At 43.3% G+C, this 21,210-nt stretch overlaps 1 protein-coding gene across 1 annotated transcript; it reads left to right on the forward strand.

Moving 5' to 3' along the window:
* The first annotated feature begins 724 nt into the window (after positions 1–724).
* LOC133557210 (potassium voltage-gated channel subfamily G member 3-like) lies at positions 725–14,260 on the forward strand. Its single transcript, XM_061907502.1, has 2 exons — positions 725–1,516; positions 13,004–14,260. Exons 1-2 carry the CDS (start codon positions 897–899, stop codon positions 13,647–13,649), a joined length of 1,266 nt encoding a protein of 421 aa, XP_061763486.1. The 5' UTR covers positions 725–896; the 3' UTR covers positions 13,650–14,260.
* The last annotated feature ends 6,950 nt before the right edge of the window (positions 14,261–21,210 follow it).

The raw sequence follows: 21,210 nt of genomic DNA on the forward strand, positions 1-21,210 counted from the left end.
TTTGTGCACAGGTGTTCCTAATAAATCGATCACTCATTGAATGTGAATTATATTTATATAGCGCTTTTCTCTAGTGACTCAAAGCGCTTTACATAGTGAAACCCAATATCTAAGTTACAATTAAACCAGTGTGGGTGGCACTGGGAGCAGGTGGGTAAAGTGTCTTGCCCAAGGACACAACGGCAGTGACTATAGTGTAAGCGAGAATCGAACCTGGAACCCTCAAGTTGCTGGCACGGCCACTCTAGCAACCGAGCTATACCGCCCCTCTACTTTTGAGAGCAGATTTGTGCACAGGTGTTCCTAATAAACTGGCCAGTCATTGAATGTGGATGTGAATTATATTTATATAGCGCTTTTCTCTAATGACTCAAAGCGCTTTTACATAGCGAAACCCAATATTGAAGTTTAAACCAGTGTGGGTGGCACTTTACACACCTAAAGTGTCCTGCCCAAGGACACCACGGCAGTGACTGGGATGACGGAAGCGGGGGATCGAACCTGGAACCCACTCCACCCACCGAGCCATACCGCCCCTCTACTTGTGAGAGCAGATTTGTGCACAGGTGTTCCTAATCAACTGGCCATTCGTGCACGCCAGCATGCGGGAGCTGACAGACTTGCGTGCGTGACACCCGGCCGTGACGCCATTGGCTCTCCGGGACAGGGGTGGGGAGCGAAAGTCCTCCCCGGGAGAAGTGAGTGCACACGCAGCAGACTCGCGAGGTGGTGGTCGGGGAGCAACATCCACTCCATTCACCGCCCAAAAAAAATAAAAAATTCGACACCCCGGGCCGACCACGCCCCGCGGGAGGTGGATAAACAGGTGTCCAGGTGCCTCCAACTTCCGCCATGGGAGCGGGGAAGACGGAGCTCGTTTAGCGGGGGTCGGAGCGATGAAGTTCGGGAAGAGCATCTGCGTGCTGAACGTCGGGGGGACCCGCTACGCCTTCACCCGCGACGTGATCCGGGATTTCCCTCTCCGGCGCGTCAGCCGCCTCCACGCGTGCGCCACGGAGAAGGAGGTCCTGGAGCTGTGCGACGACTACGACCGGGACCGCAACGAGTTCTTCTTCGACCGCCACGCTCAGGCGTTCGTCTTCATCATGCTCTACGTGCGCTCCGGCAAGCTGCGCTTCCTGCCCGGCCTGTGCGAGCTCTCCTTCTACTCGGAGATGCTCTACTGGGGGCTGGAGAGCGCGCACCTGGACTCCTGCTGCCAGAAGCGCCTGGACGAAAGGCTCTCCGAGATCGGGCTGGACGGGCTCTCCGAGGAGGACGCCGGGGAGGAGGCGGAGAGCGGGGGCGGAGAGAGCCTGCCGCGGGCGGCGCTCACCGGGCGCGCCAAGTGGATGGAGAGGACGCGGAGGGCGTTCGAGGAGCCCAGCTCGTCCGTCGGGGCGCAGCTGCTGGCGTCGGTGTCCGTCATCTTCGTCATCGTGTCCATGGTCATGCTGTGTGCGAGTACTCTGCCGGACTGGGACACGGCCAAGAGGAACACCGTGGAGGAGCACCGGTGAGTCCGTGCTCGGCAGACATTATTCCGCCAACTCTCCGCTCCTCTTCCACATATCCCCGCATGTTTAGGGTCCGCCAGGCCCCTTGCAAAAGGACTCCTTTCCGCACCTATGCGCTGTAATTTGAGCCCCTTTACATGCTTCAAAACTCACCTAATTGTACACACACATCAGTACGGTGGGCCTCCCCAACATATTAAGCAACCAAACCCCCAAAATTAAAATTGCGCACTAGCGCCTCCTAGGAAGAAAAAAAAAAACATACTTTTTGTAACCTCCCTTAGGAATGTCATAGAGACATGAAACAAAAACCTCTATGTAGGTCTCACCTAGACCTACATTTCCCAATTGTACATTCTCGGGCAAAAATCAACAGGAAGTTAGCAAAAACCCCTTCAAAACAAAATTTTCGCAAGAAATGCAATTTTTTGCCTCTTTGAGCTATAATTTGACCCCATTAAAATGCTTAAAAACTCAACAAACTTGGCACACACATAAGGACTGGTAAAAATTGCGATCTAATGAAAAAACCAAACCCCCAAACTCAAAATTGCGCTCTAGCGCAATTTTTTAATAAAACACAGAAAAAACTGCTCCTAGGAAGAAAACACAGACAAAACTGCTTGTAACTTCCGTTATGAATGTCGGAGAGACATGAAACAAAAACTTCTATGTAGGCCTCACTTAGACCTACATTTTAATATTTGACATCCTTCAGCAAAAATCAACAGGAAGTTAAAAATTACTCCTTCAAAATAAAAGTTTTGTAAAAACCCGTCACCTTTTTTCAAACATTATCTCCTCTGAGCGCCTTTGTCATGATTTTAGGCACTTTTAAATAACCCCTGTGCAAATTTTCCTAAAAAATTTATTTTTTGCCTCTTTGAGCTGTAATTTGACCCCATTAAAATGCTTAAAAACTCAACAAACTTGGCACACACATAAGGACTGGTAAGAATTGCGATCTAATGAAAAAACCAAACCCCCAAACTCAAAATTGCGCTCTAGCGCAATTTTTTAATAAAACACAGAAAAAACTGCTCCTAGGAAGAAAACACAGACAAAACTGCTTGTAACTTCCGGTATGAATGTCGGAGAGACATGAAACAAAAACCTCTATGTAGGTCTCACTTAGACCTACATTTTAATAATTGTCATCCTTCAGCAAAAATCAACAGGAAGTAAAAAATTACCCCTTCAAAATGAAAGTTTTGTAAAAACCTGTCACCGTTTTTCAAACATTATCTCCTCTGAGCGCCTTTGTCGTGTCGGTTTCAAACTCGGACAGGAGAGAGTTTGAACCCTTCTGATTGAAAGTTATTCACAGAGATTTTGGTTTAGATTTTAGGCACTTTTAAATAACCCCTGTGCAAATTTTCCCAAAAAATTTAATTTTTGCCTCTTTGAGCTGTAATTTGACCCCTTTAAAATGCTTCAAAACTCACCAAACTTGGCACACACATCAGGACTGGTAAAAATTGCAATCTAATGAAAAAACCAAACCCCCAAACTCAAAATTGCGCTCTAGCGCAATTTTTGAATAAAACACAGAAAAAAACTGCTCCTAGGAAGAAAACACAGACAAAACTGCTTGTAACTTCCGGTATGAATGTCGGAGAGACATGAAAAAAAACCCTCTATGTAGGTCTCACTTAGACCTACATTTTAATAATTGACATCCTTCAGCAAAAATCAACAGGAAGTAAAAAATTACCCCTTCAAAATGAAAGTTTTGTAAAAACCTGTCACCGTTTTTCAAACATTATCTCCTCTGAGCGCCTTTGTCATGATTTTAGGCACTTTTAAATAACCCCTGTGCAAATTTTCCTAAAAAAATTATTTTTTGCCTCTTTGAGCTGTAATTTGACCCCCTTAAAATGCTTCAAAACTCACCAAACTTGGCACACACATCAGGACTGGTAAGAATTGCTCCGAGGAAGAAAACACAGATAAAACTGCTTGTAACTTCCGGCAGGAATGTCGGAGAGACATGAAACAGAAACCTCCATGTAGGTCTCACTTAGACCTACATCTTAATAATTGACATCCTTCAGCAAAAATCAACACGAAGTTAAAAATTACCCCTTCAAAATAAAAGTTTTGTAAAAACCCGTCACCTTTTTTCAAACATTATCTCCTCTGAGCACCTTTGTCGTGTCGGTTTCAAACTCGGACAGGAGAGAGTTTGAACCCTTCTGATTGAAAGTTATTCACAGAGTTTTTGGTTTAGATTTTAGGCACTTTTATATAACCCCTGTGCAAATTTTCCCAAAAAATTTAATTTTTGCCTCTTTGAGCTGTAATTTGACCCCTTTAAAATGCTTCAAAACTCACCAAACTTGGCACACACATCAGGACTGGTGAAAAATGCGATCTAATAAAAAAAAAAAAAAACCCCAAACTCAAAATTGCGCTCTAGCGCCCCCTAGGAATACAACACGGACAAACTGCTCCTAGGAAGAAAACACAGACAAAACTGCTTGTAACTTCCGGTAGGAATGTCAGAAAGACATGAAACAAAAACCTCTATGTAGGTCTAACCTAGACCTACATTTCCCAATTGTATATTTTTGGGCAAAAATCATCAGGAAGTTGGCATAAAACCCTTCAAAACAAATTTTTTGCAAGAAATGCAATTTTTGCCTCTTTGAGCTGTAATTTGACCCCTTTAAAATGCTTCAAAACTCACCAAACTTGGCACACACATCAGGACTGGTAAAAATTGCGATCTAATGAAAAAACCAAACCCCAAAACTCAAAATTGCGCTCTAGCGCAATTTTTGAATAAAACACAGAAAAAACTGCTCCTAGGAAGAAAACACAGACAAAACTGCTTGTAACTTCCGGCAGGAATGTCGGAGAGACATGAAACAGAAACCTCCATGTAGGTCTCACTTAGACCTACATTTTAATAATTGACATCCTTCAGCAAAAATCAACAGGAAGTTAAAAATTACCCCTTCAAAACAAAAGTTTTGTAAAAACCCGTCACCTTTTTTCAAACATTATCTCCTCTGAGCGCCTTTGTCGTGATTTTACGCACTTTTAAATAACCCCTGTGCAAATTTTCCTAAAAAATGTATTTTTTGCCTCTTTGAGCTGTAATTTGACCCCCTTAAAATGCTTCAAAACTCACCAAACTTGGCACACACATCAGGACGGGTAAGAATTGCTCCTAGGAAGAAAACACAGACAAAACTGCTTGTAACTTCCGGCAGGAATGTCGGAGAGACATGAAACAGAAACCTCCATGTAGGTCTCACTTAGACCTACATCTTAATAATTGACATCCTTCAGCAAAAATCCACAGGAAGTAAAAAATTACCCCTTCAAAATAAAAGTTTTGTAAAAACCCGTCACCTTTTTTCTAACATTATCTCCTCTGAGCGCCTTTGTCGTGTCGGTTTCAAACTCGGACAGGAGAGAGTTTGAACCCTTCTTATTGAAAGTTATTCACAGAGTTTTTAGGTGTAGATTTTAGGCACTTTTAAATAACCCCTACGCAAACTCTCCTAAAAAATGTCATTTTTGCCTCTTTGAGCTGTTATTTGACCCCCTTAAAATGCTTCAAAACTCACCAAACTTGGCACACACATCAGGACTGGTGAAAAATGCGATCTAATAAAAAAAAAACCAAACCCCAAAACTCAAAATTGCGCTCTAGCGCCCCCTAGGAATACAACACAGACAAACTGCTCCTAGGAAGAAAACACAGACAAAACTGCTTGTAACTTCCGGTAGGAATGCCGGAAAGACATGAAACAAAAACCTCTATGTAGGTCTAAACTAGACCTACATTTCCTAATTGTACATTCTCGGGCAAAAATCAACAGGAAGTTAGCAAAAACCCCTTCAAAATAAAATTTTCGCAAGAAATGCAATTTTTGCCTCTTTGAGCTGTAATTTGACCCCCTTAAAATGCTTCAAAACTCACCAAACTTGGCACACACATCAGGACTGGTAAGAATTGCGATCTAATGAAAAAACCAAACCCCCAAACTCAAAATTGCGCTCTAGCGCAATTTTTTAATAAAACACAGAAAAAACTGCTCCTAAGAAGACAACACAGACAAAACTGCTTGTAACTTCCGTTATGAATGTCGGAGAGACATGAAACAAAAACTTCTATGTAGGCCTCACTTAGACCTACATTTTAATATTTGACATCCTTCAGCAAAAATCAACAGGAAGTTAAAAATTACTCCTTCAAAATAAAAGTTTTGTAAAAACCCGTCACCTTTTTTCAAACATTATCTCCTCTGAGCGCCTTTGTCATGATTTTAGGCACTTTTAAATAACCCCTGTGCAAATTTTCCTAAAAAATTTATTTTTTGCCTCTTTGAGCTGTAATTTGACCCCATTAAAATGCTTAAAAACTCAACAAACTTGGCACACACATAAGGACTGGTAAGAATTGCGATCTAATGAAAAAACCAAACCCCCAAACTCAAAATTGCGCTCTAGCGCAATTTTTTAATAAAACACAGAAAAAACTGCTCCTAGGAAGAAAACACAGACAAAACTGCTTGTAACTTCCGGTATGAATGTCGGAGAGACATGAAACAAAAACCTCTATGTAGGTCTCACTTAGACCTACATTTTAATAATCGTCATCCTTCAGCAAAAATCAACAGGAAGTAAAAAATTACCCCTTCAAAATGAAAGTTTTGTAAAAACCTGTCACCGTTTTTCAAACATTATCTCCTCTGAGCGCCTTTGTCGTGTCGGTTTCAAACTCGGACAGGAGAGAGTTTGAACCCTTCTGATTGAAAGTTATTCACAGAGATTTTGGTTTAGATTTTAGGCACTTTTAAATAACCCCTGTGCAAATTTTCCCAAAAAATTTAATTTTTGCCTCTTTGAGCTGTAATTTGACCCCTTTAAAATGCTTCAAAACTCACCAAACTTGGCACACACATCAGGACTGGTAAAAATTGCAATCTAATGAAAAAACCAAACCCCCAAACTCAAAATTGCGCTCTAGCGCAATTTTTGAATAAAACACAGAAAAAAACTGCTCCTACGAAGAAAACACAGACAAAACTGCTTGTAACTTCCGGTATGAATGTCGGAGAGACATGAAAAAAAACCCTCTATGTAGGTCTCACTTAGACCTACATTTTAATAATTGACATCCTTCAGCAAAAATCAACAGGAAGTAAAAAATTACCCCTTCAAAATGAAAGTTTTTTAAAAACCTGTCACCGTTTTTCAAACATTATCTCCTCTGAGCGCCTTTGTCATGATTTTAGGCACTTTTAAATAACCCCTGTGCAAATTTTCCTAAAAAAAATATTTTTTGCCTCTTTGAGCTGTAATTTGACCCCCTTAAAATGCTTCAAAACTCACCAAACTTGGCACACACATCAGGACTGGTGAAAAATGCGATCTAATAAAGAAAAAAAAAAACCCCAAACTCAAAATTGCGCTCTAGCGCCCCCTAGGAATACAACATGGACAAACTGCTCCTAGGAAGAAAACACAGACAAAACTGCTTGTAACTTCCGGTAGGAATGTCAGAAAGACATGAAACAAAAACCTCTATGTAGGTCTAACCTAGACCTACATTTCCCAATTGTATATTTTTGGGCAAAAATCATCAGGAAGTTGGCATAAAACCCTTCAAAACAAATTTTTTGCAAGAAATGCAATTTTTGCCTCTTTGAGCTGTAATTTGACCCCTTTAAAATGCTTCAAAACTCACCAAACTTGGCACACACATAAGGACTGGTAAAAATTGCGATCTAATGAAAAAACCAAACCCCAAAACTCAAAATTGCGCTCTAGCGCAATTTTTGAATAAAACACAGAAAAAACTGCTCCTAGGAAGAAAACACAGACAAAACTGCTTGTAACTTCCGGCAGGAATGTCGGAGAGACATGAAACAGAAACCTCCATGTAGGTCTCACTTAGACCTACATTTTAATAATTGACATCCTTCAGCAAAAATCAACAGGAAGTTAAAAATTACCCCTTCAAAACAAAAGTTTTGTAAAAACCCGTCACCTTTTTTCAAACATTATCTCCTCTGAGCGCCTTTGTCGTGATTTTACGCACTTTTAAATAACCCCTGCGCAAATTTTCCTAAAAAATGTATTTTTTGCCTCTTTGAGCTGTAATTTGACCCCCTTAAAATGCTTCAAAACTCACCAAACTTGGCACACACATCAGGACTGGTAAGAATTGCTCCTAGGAAGAAAACACAGACAAAACTGCTTGTAACTTCCGGCAGGAATGTCGGAGAGACATGAAACAGAAACCTCCATGTAGGTCTCACTTAGACCTACATCTTAATAATTGACATCCTTCAGCAAAAATCCACAGGAAGTAAAAAATTACCCCTTCAAAATAAAAGTTTTGTAAAAACCCGTCACCTTTTTTCTAACATTATCTCCTCTGAGCGCCTTTGTCGTGTCGGTTTCAAACTCGGACAGGAGAGAGTTTGAACCCTTCTTATTGAAAGTTATTCACAGAGTTTTTAGGTGTAGATTTTAGGCACTTTTAAATAACCCCTATGCAAACTCTCCTAAAAAATGTCATTTTTGCCTCTTTGAGCTGTTATTTGACCCCCTTAAAATGCTTCAAAACTCACCAAACTTGGCACACACATCAGGACTGGTGAAAAATGCGATCTAATAAAAAAAAAAAAAAACCCCAAAACTCAAAATTGCGCTCTAGCGCCCCCTAGGAATACAACACAGACAAACTGCTCCTAGGAAGAAAACACAGACAAAACTGCTTGTAACTTCCGGTAGGAATGCCGGAAAGACATGAAACAAAAACCTCTATGTAGGTCTAAACTAGACCTACATTTCCTAATTGTACATTCTCGGGCAAAAATCAACAGGAAGTTAGCAAAAACCCCTTCAAAATAAAATTTTCGCAAGAAATGCAATTTTTGCCTCTTTGAGCTGTAATTTGACCCCCTTAAAATGCTTCAAAACTCACCAAACTTGGCACACACATCAGGACTGGTAAGAATTGCGATCTAATGAAAAAAACAAACCCCAAAACTCAAAATTGCGCTATAATGCAATTTTTTAATAAAACACAGAAAAAACTGCTCCTAGGAAGAAAACACAGACAAAACTGCTTGTAACTTCCGGTAGGAATGTCGGAGAGACATGAAACAAAAACATCTATGTAGGTCTCACTAAGACCTACATTTTAATAATTGACATCCTTAAGCAAAAATCCACAGGAAGTTAAAAATGTTCCTGTTTCCTGTTTGGTTATTTCCTGTTCTTCTCCCTGAGCGCTGGTTCCCTTCAGATGCGGCTGATTGGCACCTGGCCACACCTGGTGTCAATCAGCCCGCTGCTATTTGAACCTGGTTTGTCCTCCAGTCAGATGCTGGATTATTGTCATTATGACTCGTGTCGATGTCACCTTTACCTGTCGTTATTACTTATGTCATAGTAAGTGTTTTTTATTCATAGCCAAGTTTGTTATCCGCCTTGTGCGCGCCCTTGGTTTGTACCCTTGTGTTTCTTCTTTATTTTAACATTTTTGAACATAAATTATGTTTTCTTACACGATGCCTGCCGCCTTCTCTGCATCTTGGGGTTCGTCACAAACTAGCTTTGACAGTAACATTTATTGTCATTTTTATGAATTTGATGGTTAGTTTGCTGTAAAGTTAAGTATTTTTATTTAGATAAAAACATGTTTGGAAAGTGTGATACTATTCTGTAATATTTGCTGCAATATTGGATACTATTAAAGATTAAAAGGTATGCAATTTCAAGCAATTATATATTTTTTTCTGTCAAAATTGAAAAAAATCGATTACCTTTAGTGAGAAAATATGAAATATTTTATTGACACATATCATTTCCAGGTGTTTGCGGGCCGGATAAAGTTGAGTTTGACACCTGTTTTGTAAGGAAATATGTGATGCACCACATCATAACTGCAGGTTCAAAATAAACATTGCACCTCAGTGTTGTGCACACAATGTTTGAAAAGAAGCAGGAAGAAGCAGAGCTTTTCCGAGCCGGATGTCTAAATTTGGCTCACTCGGGTCAATAAAGTCAATGCCCAATTTGAAGATGGCAGCTGATTAATATTGACTTTTCACGCATCGACCATCTGGCCAATCAATAGGTAATCCACATTATCTATGACAGGGGTCCCCAAAGTACGGATCCGGCCCACCAGTGTCCAAAGTCCGGCCCACGGGAAGTCCCAAGTGGGAAAAAAAAAAGTTAAAATATTTCTTATAATTATAATTTGTTAAAATCTGTCTTCTCTAATCCATTTTCTAGCGCTACTCTCGGTGTCTCCTAGTCGCTATGACTATATATATATATATATATATATATATATATATATATATAGGAGTTCAAGTACCTAGGAGTCTTGTTGACGAGTGGGGGAAGAGTGGATCATGAGATAGTAATGCGGACGTTGTACCGATCCGTTATGGTGAAGAAGGAGCTGAGCCGGAAGGCAAAGCTCTCAATTTACCGGTCGATCTACGTTCCCATCCTCACCTATGGTCATGAGCTTTGGGTCATGACCGAAAGGATAAGATCACGGGTACAAGCGGCCCAAATGAGTTTCCAGGTCTCTCCCTTAGAGATAGGGTGAGAAGCTCTGCCATCCGGGAGGAACTCAAAGTAAAGCCGCTGCTCCTCCACATGGAGAGGAGCCAGATGAGGTGGTTCGGGCATCTGGTCAGGATGCCACCCGAACGCCTCCCTAGGGAGGTGTTTAGGGCACGTCCAACCGGTAGGAGGCCACGGGGAAGACCCAGGACACGTTGGGAAGACTATGTCTCCCGGCTGGCCTGGGAACGCCTCGGGATCCCCCGGGAAGAGCTAGACGAAGTGGCTGGGGAGAGGGAAGTCTGGGCTTCCCTGCTTAGGCTGTTGCCCCCGCGACCCGACCTCGGATAAGCGAAAGAAGATGGATGGATACATATATATACATACATATGTCCATAAATATATATATATATATATATATATATATGTGTCTTGATTGGATTATCCAGAGAATAGTGCTCGATACCGTGGTAGAGCGCAATATGTAGGTGTGGGAAAAATCACAAGACTACTTCATCTCTACAGAACTGTTTCATGAGGAGTTCCCTCAATCATCAGGAGATTTCTGAAAACACATATCCCCGCAAACTTGTCCCAATCGTTTATGCTGTATTTTTTTTCTCTTATAGTTTTTATACCCCAAAAGAGACACGCGGTCGAAAAATGGATGGATAATGGAAATCTCCTGATGATGGTTTCCTGTGGACGGGACTCTCGCTGCTGTCTTGGATCCGCTTGAACTGAACTCTCGCGGCTGTGTTGGAGCCACTATGGATTGAACTTTCACAGTATCATGTTAGACCCGCTCGACATCCATTGCTTTTGGTCCCCTAGAGAGGGGGGGTTGCCCACATCTGAGGTCCTCTCCAAGGTTTCTCATAGTCAGCATTGTCACTGGCGTCCCACTGGATGTGAATTCTCCCTGCCCACTGGGTGTGAGTTTTCCTTGCCCTTTTGTGGGTTCTTCCGAGGATGTTGTAGTCGTAATGATTTGTGCAGCCCTTTGAGACATTTGTGATTTGGGGCTATATAAATAAACATTGATTGATTGATTGATGATTGAGGGAACCCCTCATGAAACAGTTCTGTAGAGATGAAGTAGTCTTGTGATTTTCCCCACACACACACATATATATATATATATATATATATATAATCCCCTGAGGAGCATAGAAACCTGCAAAACAGGCTTGTGGGGATGATATAGCCCCTGCTCTTCAGGGGACTTCATAATATACTGTATAGGGGACGGCGCGGCGCAGTGGAAGAGTGGCCGTGCGCAACCCGAGGGTCCCTGGTTCAAATCCCCCCTAGTACCAACCTCGTCACATCCGTTGTGTCCTGAGCTAGACACTTCACCCTTGCTCCTGATGGGTGCTGGTTAGCGCCTTGCATGGCAGCTCCCTCCATCAGTGTGTGAATGTGTGTGTGAATGTGGAAGTAGTGTCAAAGCGCTTTGAGTACCTTGAAGGTAGAAAAGCGATATATCAATCAATCAATGTTTATTTATATAGCCCCAAATCACAAATGTCTCAAAGGACTGCCCAAATCATTACGACTACAACATCCTCGGAAGAACCCACAAAAGGGCAAGGAAAACTCACACCCAGTGGGCAGGGAGAATTCACATCCAGTGGGACGCCAGTGACAATGCTGACTATGAGAAACCTTGGAGAGGACCTCAGATGTGGGCAACCCCCCCCTTCTAGGGGACCGAAAGCAATGGATGTCGAGCGGGTCTAACATGATACTGTGAAAGTTCAATCCATAGTGGCTCCAAGACAGCAGCGAGAGTCCCGTCCACAGGAAACCATCTCAAGCGGATCAGCAGCGTAGAGATGTCCCCAACCGATACAGGCGAGCGGTCCATCCTGGGTCCCGACGAGCGGTCCATCCTGGGTCTCGACTCTGGACAGCCAGTACTTCATCCATGGTTATCGGACCGGACCCCCTCCACAAGGGAGGGGGGGACATAGGAGAAAGAAAAGAAGCGGCAGATCAACTGGTCTAAAAAGGAGGTCTATTTAAAGGCTAGAGTATACAGATGAGTTTTAATGCTTCTACTGAGGTGGCATCTCGAACTGTTACCGGGAGGGCATTCCAGAGTACTGGAGCCCGAACGGAAAACGCTCTATCGCCCGCAGACTTTTTTTGAGCTCTAGGAATCACTAATAAGCCGGAGTCTTTTGAACGCAGATTTCTTGCCGGGACATATGGTACAATACAATCGGCAAGATAGGATGGAGCTAGACCGTGTAGTATTTTATACGTAAGTAGTAAAACCTTAAAGTCACATCTTTTTCAACCCATTTATATAATATAATAAAATCCTCCGAAGAGCAGGGAAAAACCTGCGAAACAGTCTTGTGGGGATGAAATAGCCTCTACTCTGCAAGGGACTTTATAATATACTATATATATATATATATATATATATATATACGGCCAGATTTTTTAAAACTCAATGCAGCTCCCTGAGTCCAAAAGTTTGGGGACCCCTAATCCATCAGATGGCCCTTACTCCTGCATGACGGCGATTGTGTGCAAAAGAAGTCCCTTGAGGAATGCGTGGGAGAGGTGGAAGAAAAAAAAGATACTATTTCGTCTTCCTGGAGTCCCCCCCTCCATATATGGCTGTTGTTTGGACGTGGTCAGGTACAGTTTAAACGTCTCCACGCCGGCTTTATTTATACTTCCTGTTGGCCAGCTCCTTTGCCGCGGTTGTCTCCGCTCTGTGCTCCTTTCTTTTCTTGCCTCTAATTCACTTTTGATTGCCTTTCGCCGTGATAATCACTGGAGGCCTCGGCGCCGCCAACCTGCGACGTCATCCATGCTGGATGTCCGGTGTCACATGATTAGCGCCACTGATTGTCCGACTCTTACATAACGCATCCCTCACTTCCTGTTGACGTCCTGGCCTGGTCTCTCCTCCGCAGGGTGGTGGAGGCCGTGTGCATCGGCTGGTTCACGGCGGAGTGCAGCGTGCGCTTCCTGGTGGCGCGGGACAAGTGGGACTTCCTCCGCCGGCCGCTCAACATCATCGACGTGATCGCCATCACCCCGTACTACGTCACCATGGCGCTGGCCCGGGCGGGGATGCCGGGCGCCGGGCTGGGGGTGGCGGGCGTCATCCTGCGCGTGCTGCGGATGATGCGGGTCTTCTGGCTGATGAAGCTGGCCCGCCACTTCCTGGGCCTGCAGACGCTGGGGCTGACGCTGCGGCGCTGCTACCGGGAGATGGTGATGCTGATGGTGTTTGTCTTCGTCGCCATGGCGATATACAGCGCCCTGGCGCAGCTGCTGGAGCACGGCCTGGATTTGGGCACGCAGAACCAGGATTACGCCAGCATCCCGGCCGCCGCCTGGTGGGTCATCATCTCCATGACGACGGTGGGCTACGGGGACGTGTACCCGGTGACCGTCGGGGGGCGGGTCCTGGGGGGGATGTGCGTGGTGAGCGGCATCGTCCTGCTCGCCCTGCCCATCACCTTCATCTACCACAGCTTTGTGCAGTGCTACCATGAACTCAGACTGCGCTCGGCCAGGTACGCTCGCAGCGTCTCCACGGAAATCCTGCAGTGAGCCTTTTATCCGCTTCCCGGACGTCTGCCCCGCCCTCTTCCTCTTTTCTAATCTGCCGTACTTGGACAGAGGTGTTAGAAACACACAAATCATTATTTATTCATCCCCGCCAGGCGGTGTCAATCTGCTTCTCCCTGCACGCTTTGTTTACACTCCATCGTCTTGTGTTTGCCCGGCCTGCAGCTGACCTAGATCTGCCGCGTGTACATGGACGCATTTTTTTCCACTCAAATATGAACGCTGAATTAGTAATCCCACGCTTGATTTTAATCAAATTCAAAAAATGATATCTAACTGTCTAATAAACAAGACCAGAAGCAAGGAATTAAACGGAGACAGAATTCAATTTAGTGGCAGGGAGAATAATGAGAATAAATACATGTTAACAGATTCCGAATAGTCTTTAAATTTGGGGGCGTGAGAGGCAGGGGGACTTTGTCATGAATAAATACATGTTATCAGATCCTTGATAGATTTTTAATTCTGGGGGCGTGAGAGGCAGGGGGACTTTATAAAAAATTAATAAATGTTACCAAATTGTCAATAGTATTTATATTTGGGCGGGTGGGAGAGCAAGGAGTACTTTATCATAAATAACTTCATGTTTTTAAATTCTCAATAGTATTTAAATTTGGGGTGGGGGGGTGTGTGAGAGGCAGACGGAATTAATCATAAATAAATGAATGTTTTCAAATCCTCAATAGAATCAAAATTCATGGGGGGGGGGGGGATAATGACAATAAAAAAATGTTAACAGATTTTGCGAATAGTCTTTAAATTTGGGGGCGTGAGAGGCAGGGGGGCTTTGTCATGAATAAATACATGTTATCAGATTCCTAATAGTGTTTGAATTCTGGGGGCGTAAGAGGCAGCGGGACTTTGTCATAAATAAATATGTGTTATCCGATTCTAAATACTATTTAAACTATGGGGTGGGGGGGCGTGAGAGGCAGTGGGACTTTATAAAAAAGCAAATAAATGTTACCAGACTGTCAATAGTAATTATATTTGGGTGGGTGGGAGAACAAGGAGGACTATATCATCAATAAATTAATGTTCTCAGATTATTAATAGTATTTATATTGAAGGGGGGCGTGAGAGGCATGGGGACTTTTTCATAAATAAATGAATGTTTTCAAATCCTCAATAGAATTAAAATTCATGGGAGGGGGGGGGGGCGGCAGGGAAAATAAGGAGAATAGATAAATGTTACAGATTCCGTGAATAGTCTTTAAATTTGGGAGCGTGAGAGGCAGGGGGACTTTGTCATGAATAAATACATGTTATCAGATCCTTGATAGATTTTTAATTCTGGGGGCGTGAGAGGCAGGGGGACTTTATAAAAAATTAATAAATGTTACCAAATTGTCAATAGTATTTATATTTGGGCGGGTGGGAGAGCAAGGAGTACTTTATCATAAATAACTTCATGTTTTTAAATTCTCAATAGTATTTAAATTTGGGGTGGGGGGTGTGAGAGGCAGACGGAATTAATCATAAATAAATGAATGTTTTCAAATCCTCAATAGAATTAAAATTCATGGGGGCGGGGGGATAATGACAATAAATAAATGTTAACAGATTCCGCGAATAGTCTTTAAATTTGGGGGCGTGAGAGGCAGGGGGACTTTATCATGAATAAATACATGTTATCAGATTCCTAATAGTATTTCAATTCTGGGGGGCGTGAGAGGCAGGGGGACTTTGTCATAAATAAATACATGTTATCCGATTCTAAATACTATTTAAATCATGGGGTAGGTGGGGGGGGCGTGAGAGGCAGTGGGACTTTATAAAAAATAAACAAATGTTACCAGATCGTCAATAGTAATTATATTTGGGCGGGTGGGAGAACAAGGAGGACTTTATCATCAATAAATGAATGTTCTCAGATTATTAATAGTATTTATATTGAAGGCGGGTGTGAGAGGTAGGGGGACTTTTTCATAAATAAATGAATGTTTTCAAATCCTCAATAGAATTAAAATTCATGGGAGGGGGGGGGCGGCAGGGAAAATAAGGAGAATAGATAAATGTTACAGATTCCGTGAATAGTCTTTAAATTTGGGAGAGTGAGAGGCAGGGGGACTTTGTCATGAATAAATACATGTTATCAGATCCTTGATAGATTTTTAATTCTGGGGGCGTGAGAGGCAGGGGGACTTTATAAAAAATTAATAAATGTTACCAAATTGTCAATAGTATTTATATTTGGGCGGGTGGGAGAGCAAGGAGTACTTTATCATAAATAACTTCATGTTTTTAAATTCTCAATAGTATTTAAATCTACGGTGGGGGGGGGGGGGGTGTGAGGCAGAAGGAATTAATCATAAATAAATGAATGTTTTCAAATCCTCAATAGAAATAAAATTCATGGGGGGATAATGAGAATAAATAAATGTTAACAGATTTTGCGAATAGTCTTTAAATTTGGGGGCGTGAGAGGCAGGGGGACTTTGTCATAAACAAATACATGTTATCGGATTCTAAATAGTATTTAAATTATGGGGTGGGGGGGCGTGAGAGGCAGTGGGACTTTATAAAAAAGCAAATAAATGTTACCAGACTGTCAATAGTTATTATATTTGGGCGGGTGGGAGAGCAAGGAGGACTTTATCATCAATAAATGAATGTTCTCAGATTATTAATAGTATTTATATTGAAGGGGGGTGTGAAAGGTATGGGGATTTTTTCATAAATAAATGAATGTTTTCAAATTCTCAAAAGAATTAAAATTCATCGGTTGGGGGGGCAGCAGGGAGAATAATGAGAATAAATATATGTTAACAGATTACGCGAATAGTCTTTAAATTTGGGAGAGTGAGAGGCAGGGGGACTTTGTCATGAATAAATACATGTTATCAGATCCTTGATAGATTTTTAATTTTGGGGGAGTGAGAGGCAGGGGGACTTTATAAAAAATTAATAAATGTTACCAAATTGTCAATAGTATTTATATTTGGGCGGGTGGGAGAGCAAGGAGTACTTTGTCATAAATAACTTCATGTTTTTAAATTCTCAATCGTATTTAAATTTGGGGTGGGGGGTGTGAGAGGCAGAAGGAATTAATCATAAATAAATGAATGTTTTCAAATCCTCAATAGAATTAAAATTCATGGGGGGGGGGGGGGGCGGGGGGGATAATGAGAATAAATAAATGTTAACAGATTTTGCGAATAGTCTTTAAATTTGGGGGCGTGAGAGGCAGGGGGCTTTGTCATGAATAAATACATGTTATCAGATTCCTAATAGTATTTGAATTCTGGGGGGGCGTGAGAGGCAGCGGGACTTTGTCATAAATAAATATGTGTTATCCGATTCTAAATACTATTTAAACTATGGGGTGGGGGGGGCGTGAGAGGCAGTGGGACTTTATAAAAAAAAACAAATAAATGTTACCAGATCGTCAATAGTAATTATATTTGGGCGGGTGGGAGAGCAAGGAGGACTTTTTCATGAATAAATTAATGTTCTCAGATTTAGGGGGGGGGGGGGTGTGAGAGGCAGGATGACTTTATCATAGATCAAAAATACTTGTTACCAGATAAACCTATTTTATCAGATTCTAAAGAGTATTTAAATTCGGGGGAAGGAAGGCTTCAAAATAATTTAGTTCCCCAAAGAGTGAGCATGCTACAAAACAAGAATGGAGAACCACTCGTGTGGAGTCAGGGGCTTAGGTCGGGATGATGAAATATGGAAACGGGTCGGGCACAACTTCAAGGTGGCGGACACCCACAATAAAGAGATGAAGCAGATGGCGAAGTTAGAGGATAAAATGGATCAGGAGGACAAAGAATAAATAGGAAAGCGTGCCTTAGGTCATGATTTTGTATTACGCCGTCTCCAAGGCAACCTCATACTCTGACATTCCCGTCACAAATACACACACACACACTTATACACACATTCTTTATTATCCTGTTATTATTGAAAGAGGAGGAAGGGTCATGGCTGCACGAGTTACACGCACAAATGAACAGTGGAAGCGTTCGGACATTCCGTGAATCACGTCTCCGGCTTGATGAAGATGATTGGTGGGAGAGAGAGACATGAAGCAAACAAACAAGTCGACACCTCTCCCACACAACAGTCTCACTCTTCTTCTTCCACCTGTCGCCTTCCTCCGTCTTCATGATCAGACATGTCTTTATGTGTACAGTGTGTATATATATATATATATATATATATATTTATGCCTTTCCATTCGTCATGTTATTCATCAAGCAGAGCTGTAGCGACTTGTAGAGTCGCCGCGTCGATATCCTTTGTCTTGGTGCCGTCGGTGTGCTTTTTTTTTTTTAAAGTAGCATAAACGCCACGTATTGTAAGTGGGCCGCAATGAGTGTTTTGTCGTCGCTGCTGAAACATCACAACAAGAAAAGCTTTTTCATCTGTAGACCGGTGTCTGGTTTTATTATAAAGCAATCACTGTGATCGGTGCCGTTTCTAGGCAGAGTCTTTTTGTCGCGAGTTGACGTGTCAACAAACAACCCTCTGCTTTCCAGCGCCGCTCACAAAAAGAAGGTTCTCTAATCACCCCTCCCCCGACCCCCAACCCCGAGGCCGAACAAGGCACAGCTCCAAGCGAAGAACACCTGAGTGTTTTGGCAAGGTCTTTACGCCTCCTTCTTTTATTTGGACCTTCCCTGACCAAGTGGCAACATCTGCTTTCAAAGGGCACGGGGTCATAAACAGCCATCCCCTTAGATTACATAACATCCATCTGTCACGATCCGTTACCCGGGTCAGGGCATGAGTTACAAACTCATTTATTATATATAAAGCAATCACTGTGATCGGTGCCGTTTCTAGGCAGAGTCTTTTTGTCGCGAGTTGACGTGTCAACAAACAACCATCTGCTTTCCAGCGCCGCTCACAAAAAGAAGGTTCTGAATTCAGCGCCCCCCCACCCCCACCCCCGAGGCCGAACAAGGCACAGCTCCAAGCAAAGAACACCTTAGCTTTTTGGCAAGGTCTTTACGCCTCCTTCTTTTATTTGGACCTTCCCTGACCAAATGGCAACATCTGCTTTCAAAGGGGACGGGGTCATAAACAGTCATCCCCTTAGATTACATAACATCTTTTTATTTGGACTTTCCCTGACCAAATGGCAACATCTGCTTTCAAAGGGGACGGGGTCATAAACAGTCATCCCCTTAGATTACATAACATCTTTTTATTTGGACTTTCCCTGACCAAGTGGCAACATCTGCTTTCAAAGGGGACGGGGTCATAAACAGCCATCCCCTTAGATTACATAACATCCATCCGTCACGATCCGTTGCCCGGGTCGTGGCATGATTTACAAACGTTTGTATAATAAAGCGGCGAGTCTTATTGTTGCGAGTTGACGTATCAACAAACAACCATCTGCTTTCCTGCGCGGCTCACAAAAAGAATGTTCTGTATTCACACACCCCACCCCACCCACTCCCACCCCCACCCCCGAGGCCGAAAAAGGCACAGCTCCAAGCGAACTGATTGATTGAAACTTTTATTAGTAGATTGCACAGTTCAGTACATATTCCGTATAATTGACCACTAAATGGTAACACCCGAATAAGTTTTTCAACTTGTTTAAGTCGGGGTCCACGTTAGAACACCTGAGTGTTTTGGCAAAGTCTTTACGCCTCCTTCTTTTATTTGGACCTTCCCTGACCAAGTGGCAACATCTGCTTTCAAAGGGCACGGGGTCATAAACAGCCATCCCCTTAGATTACATAACATCCATCTGTCACGATCCGTTGCCCGGGTCAGGGCATGATTTACAAACGTTTGTATAATAAAGCAATCACTGTGATCGGTGCCGTTTCAAGGCAGAGTCTTTTTGTCGCGAGTTGACGTGTCAACAAACAACCCTCTGCTTTCCAGCGCCGCTCACAAAAAGAAGGTTCTGTAATCACCCCCTCCTCCTCTCCCCCGACACCCACCCCTGAGGCCGAACAAGGCACAGCTCCAAGCGAAGAACACCTGAGTCTTTTGGCAAGGTCTTTACGCCTCCTTCTTTTATTTGGACCTTCCCTGACCAAGTGGCAACATCTGCTTTCAAAGGGGACGGGGTCATAAACAGTCATCCCCTTAGATTACATAACATCCATCTGTCACGATCCGTTACCCGGGTCAGGGCATGATTTACAAACGTTTGTATAATAAAGCAATCACTGTGATCGGTGCCGTTTCTAGGCAGAGTCTTTTTGTCGCGAGTTGAGGTGTCAACAAACAACCCTCTGCTTTCCAGCGCCGCTCACAAAAAGAAGGTTCTGTAATCACCCCCTCCTCCTCTCCCCCGACACCCACCCCTGAGGCCGAACAAGGCACAGCTCCAAGCGAAGAACACCTGAGTCTTTTGGCAAGGTCTTTACGCCTCCTTCTTTTATTTGGACCTTCCCTGACCAAGTGGCAACATCTGCTTTCAAAGGGGACGGGGTCATAAACAGTCATCCCCTTAGATTACATAACATCCATCTGTCACGATCCGTTACCCGGGTCAGGGCATGATTTACAAACGTTTGTATAATAAAGCAATCACTGTGATCGGTGCCGTTTCTAGGCAGAGTCTTTTTGTCGCGAGTTGAGGTGTCAACAAACAACCATCTGCTTTCCAGCGCCGCTCACAAAAAGAAGGTTCTCTAATCCCCCCTCCCCCCCTCCCCCGAGCCCCTACCCCCGAGGCCGAACAAGGCACAGCTCCAAGCGAAGAACACCTGAGTGTTTTGGCAAGGTCTTTACGCCTCCTTCTTTTATTTGGACCTTCCCTGACCAAGTGGCAACATCTGCTTTCAAAGGGCACGGGGTCATAAACAGCCATCCCCTTAGATTACATAACATCCATCTGTCACGATCCGTTACCCGGGTCAGGGCATGATTTACAAACGTTTGTATAATAAAGCAATCACTGTGATCGGTGCCGTTTCAAGGCAGAGTCTTTTTGTCGCAAGTTGACGTGTCAACAAACAACCATCTGCTTTCCAGCGCCGCTCACAAAAAGAAGGTTCTCTATTCACCCCTCCCCCCCCCCCCTCCCCCGACCCCCACCCCCGAGGCCGAACAAGGCACAGCTCCAAGCGAAGAACACCTGAGTGTTTTGGCAAGGTCTTTACGCCTCCATCTTTTATTTGGACCTTCCCTGACCAAGTGGCAACATCTGCTTTCAAAGGGGACGGGGTCATAAACAGCCATCTCCTTAGATTACATAACATCCATCTGTCACGATCCGTTGCCCGGGTCGTGGCATGATTTACAAACGTTTGTATAATAAAGCGGCGAGTCTTATTGTCGCGAGTTGACGTATCAACAAACAACCATCTGCTTTCCTGCGCGGCTCACAAAAAGAATGTTCTGTATTCACACACCCCACCCCACCCACTCCCACCCCCACCCCCGAGGCCGAACAAGGCACAGCTCCAAGCGAACTGATTGATTGAAACTTTTATTAGTAGATTGCACAGTACAGTACATATTCCGTATAATTGACCACTAAATGGTAACACCCGAATAAGTTTTTCAACTTGTTTAAGTCAGGGTCCACGTTAGAACACCTGAGTGTTTTGGCAAGGTC

Source organism: Nerophis ophidion, linkage group LG08 (genome assembly GCF_033978795.1).
Source record: "Nerophis ophidion isolate RoL-2023_Sa linkage group LG08, RoL_Noph_v1.0, whole genome shotgun sequence".
NCBI classification, from domain to species: Eukaryota; Metazoa; Chordata; class Actinopteri; order Syngnathiformes; family Syngnathidae; genus Nerophis; species Nerophis ophidion.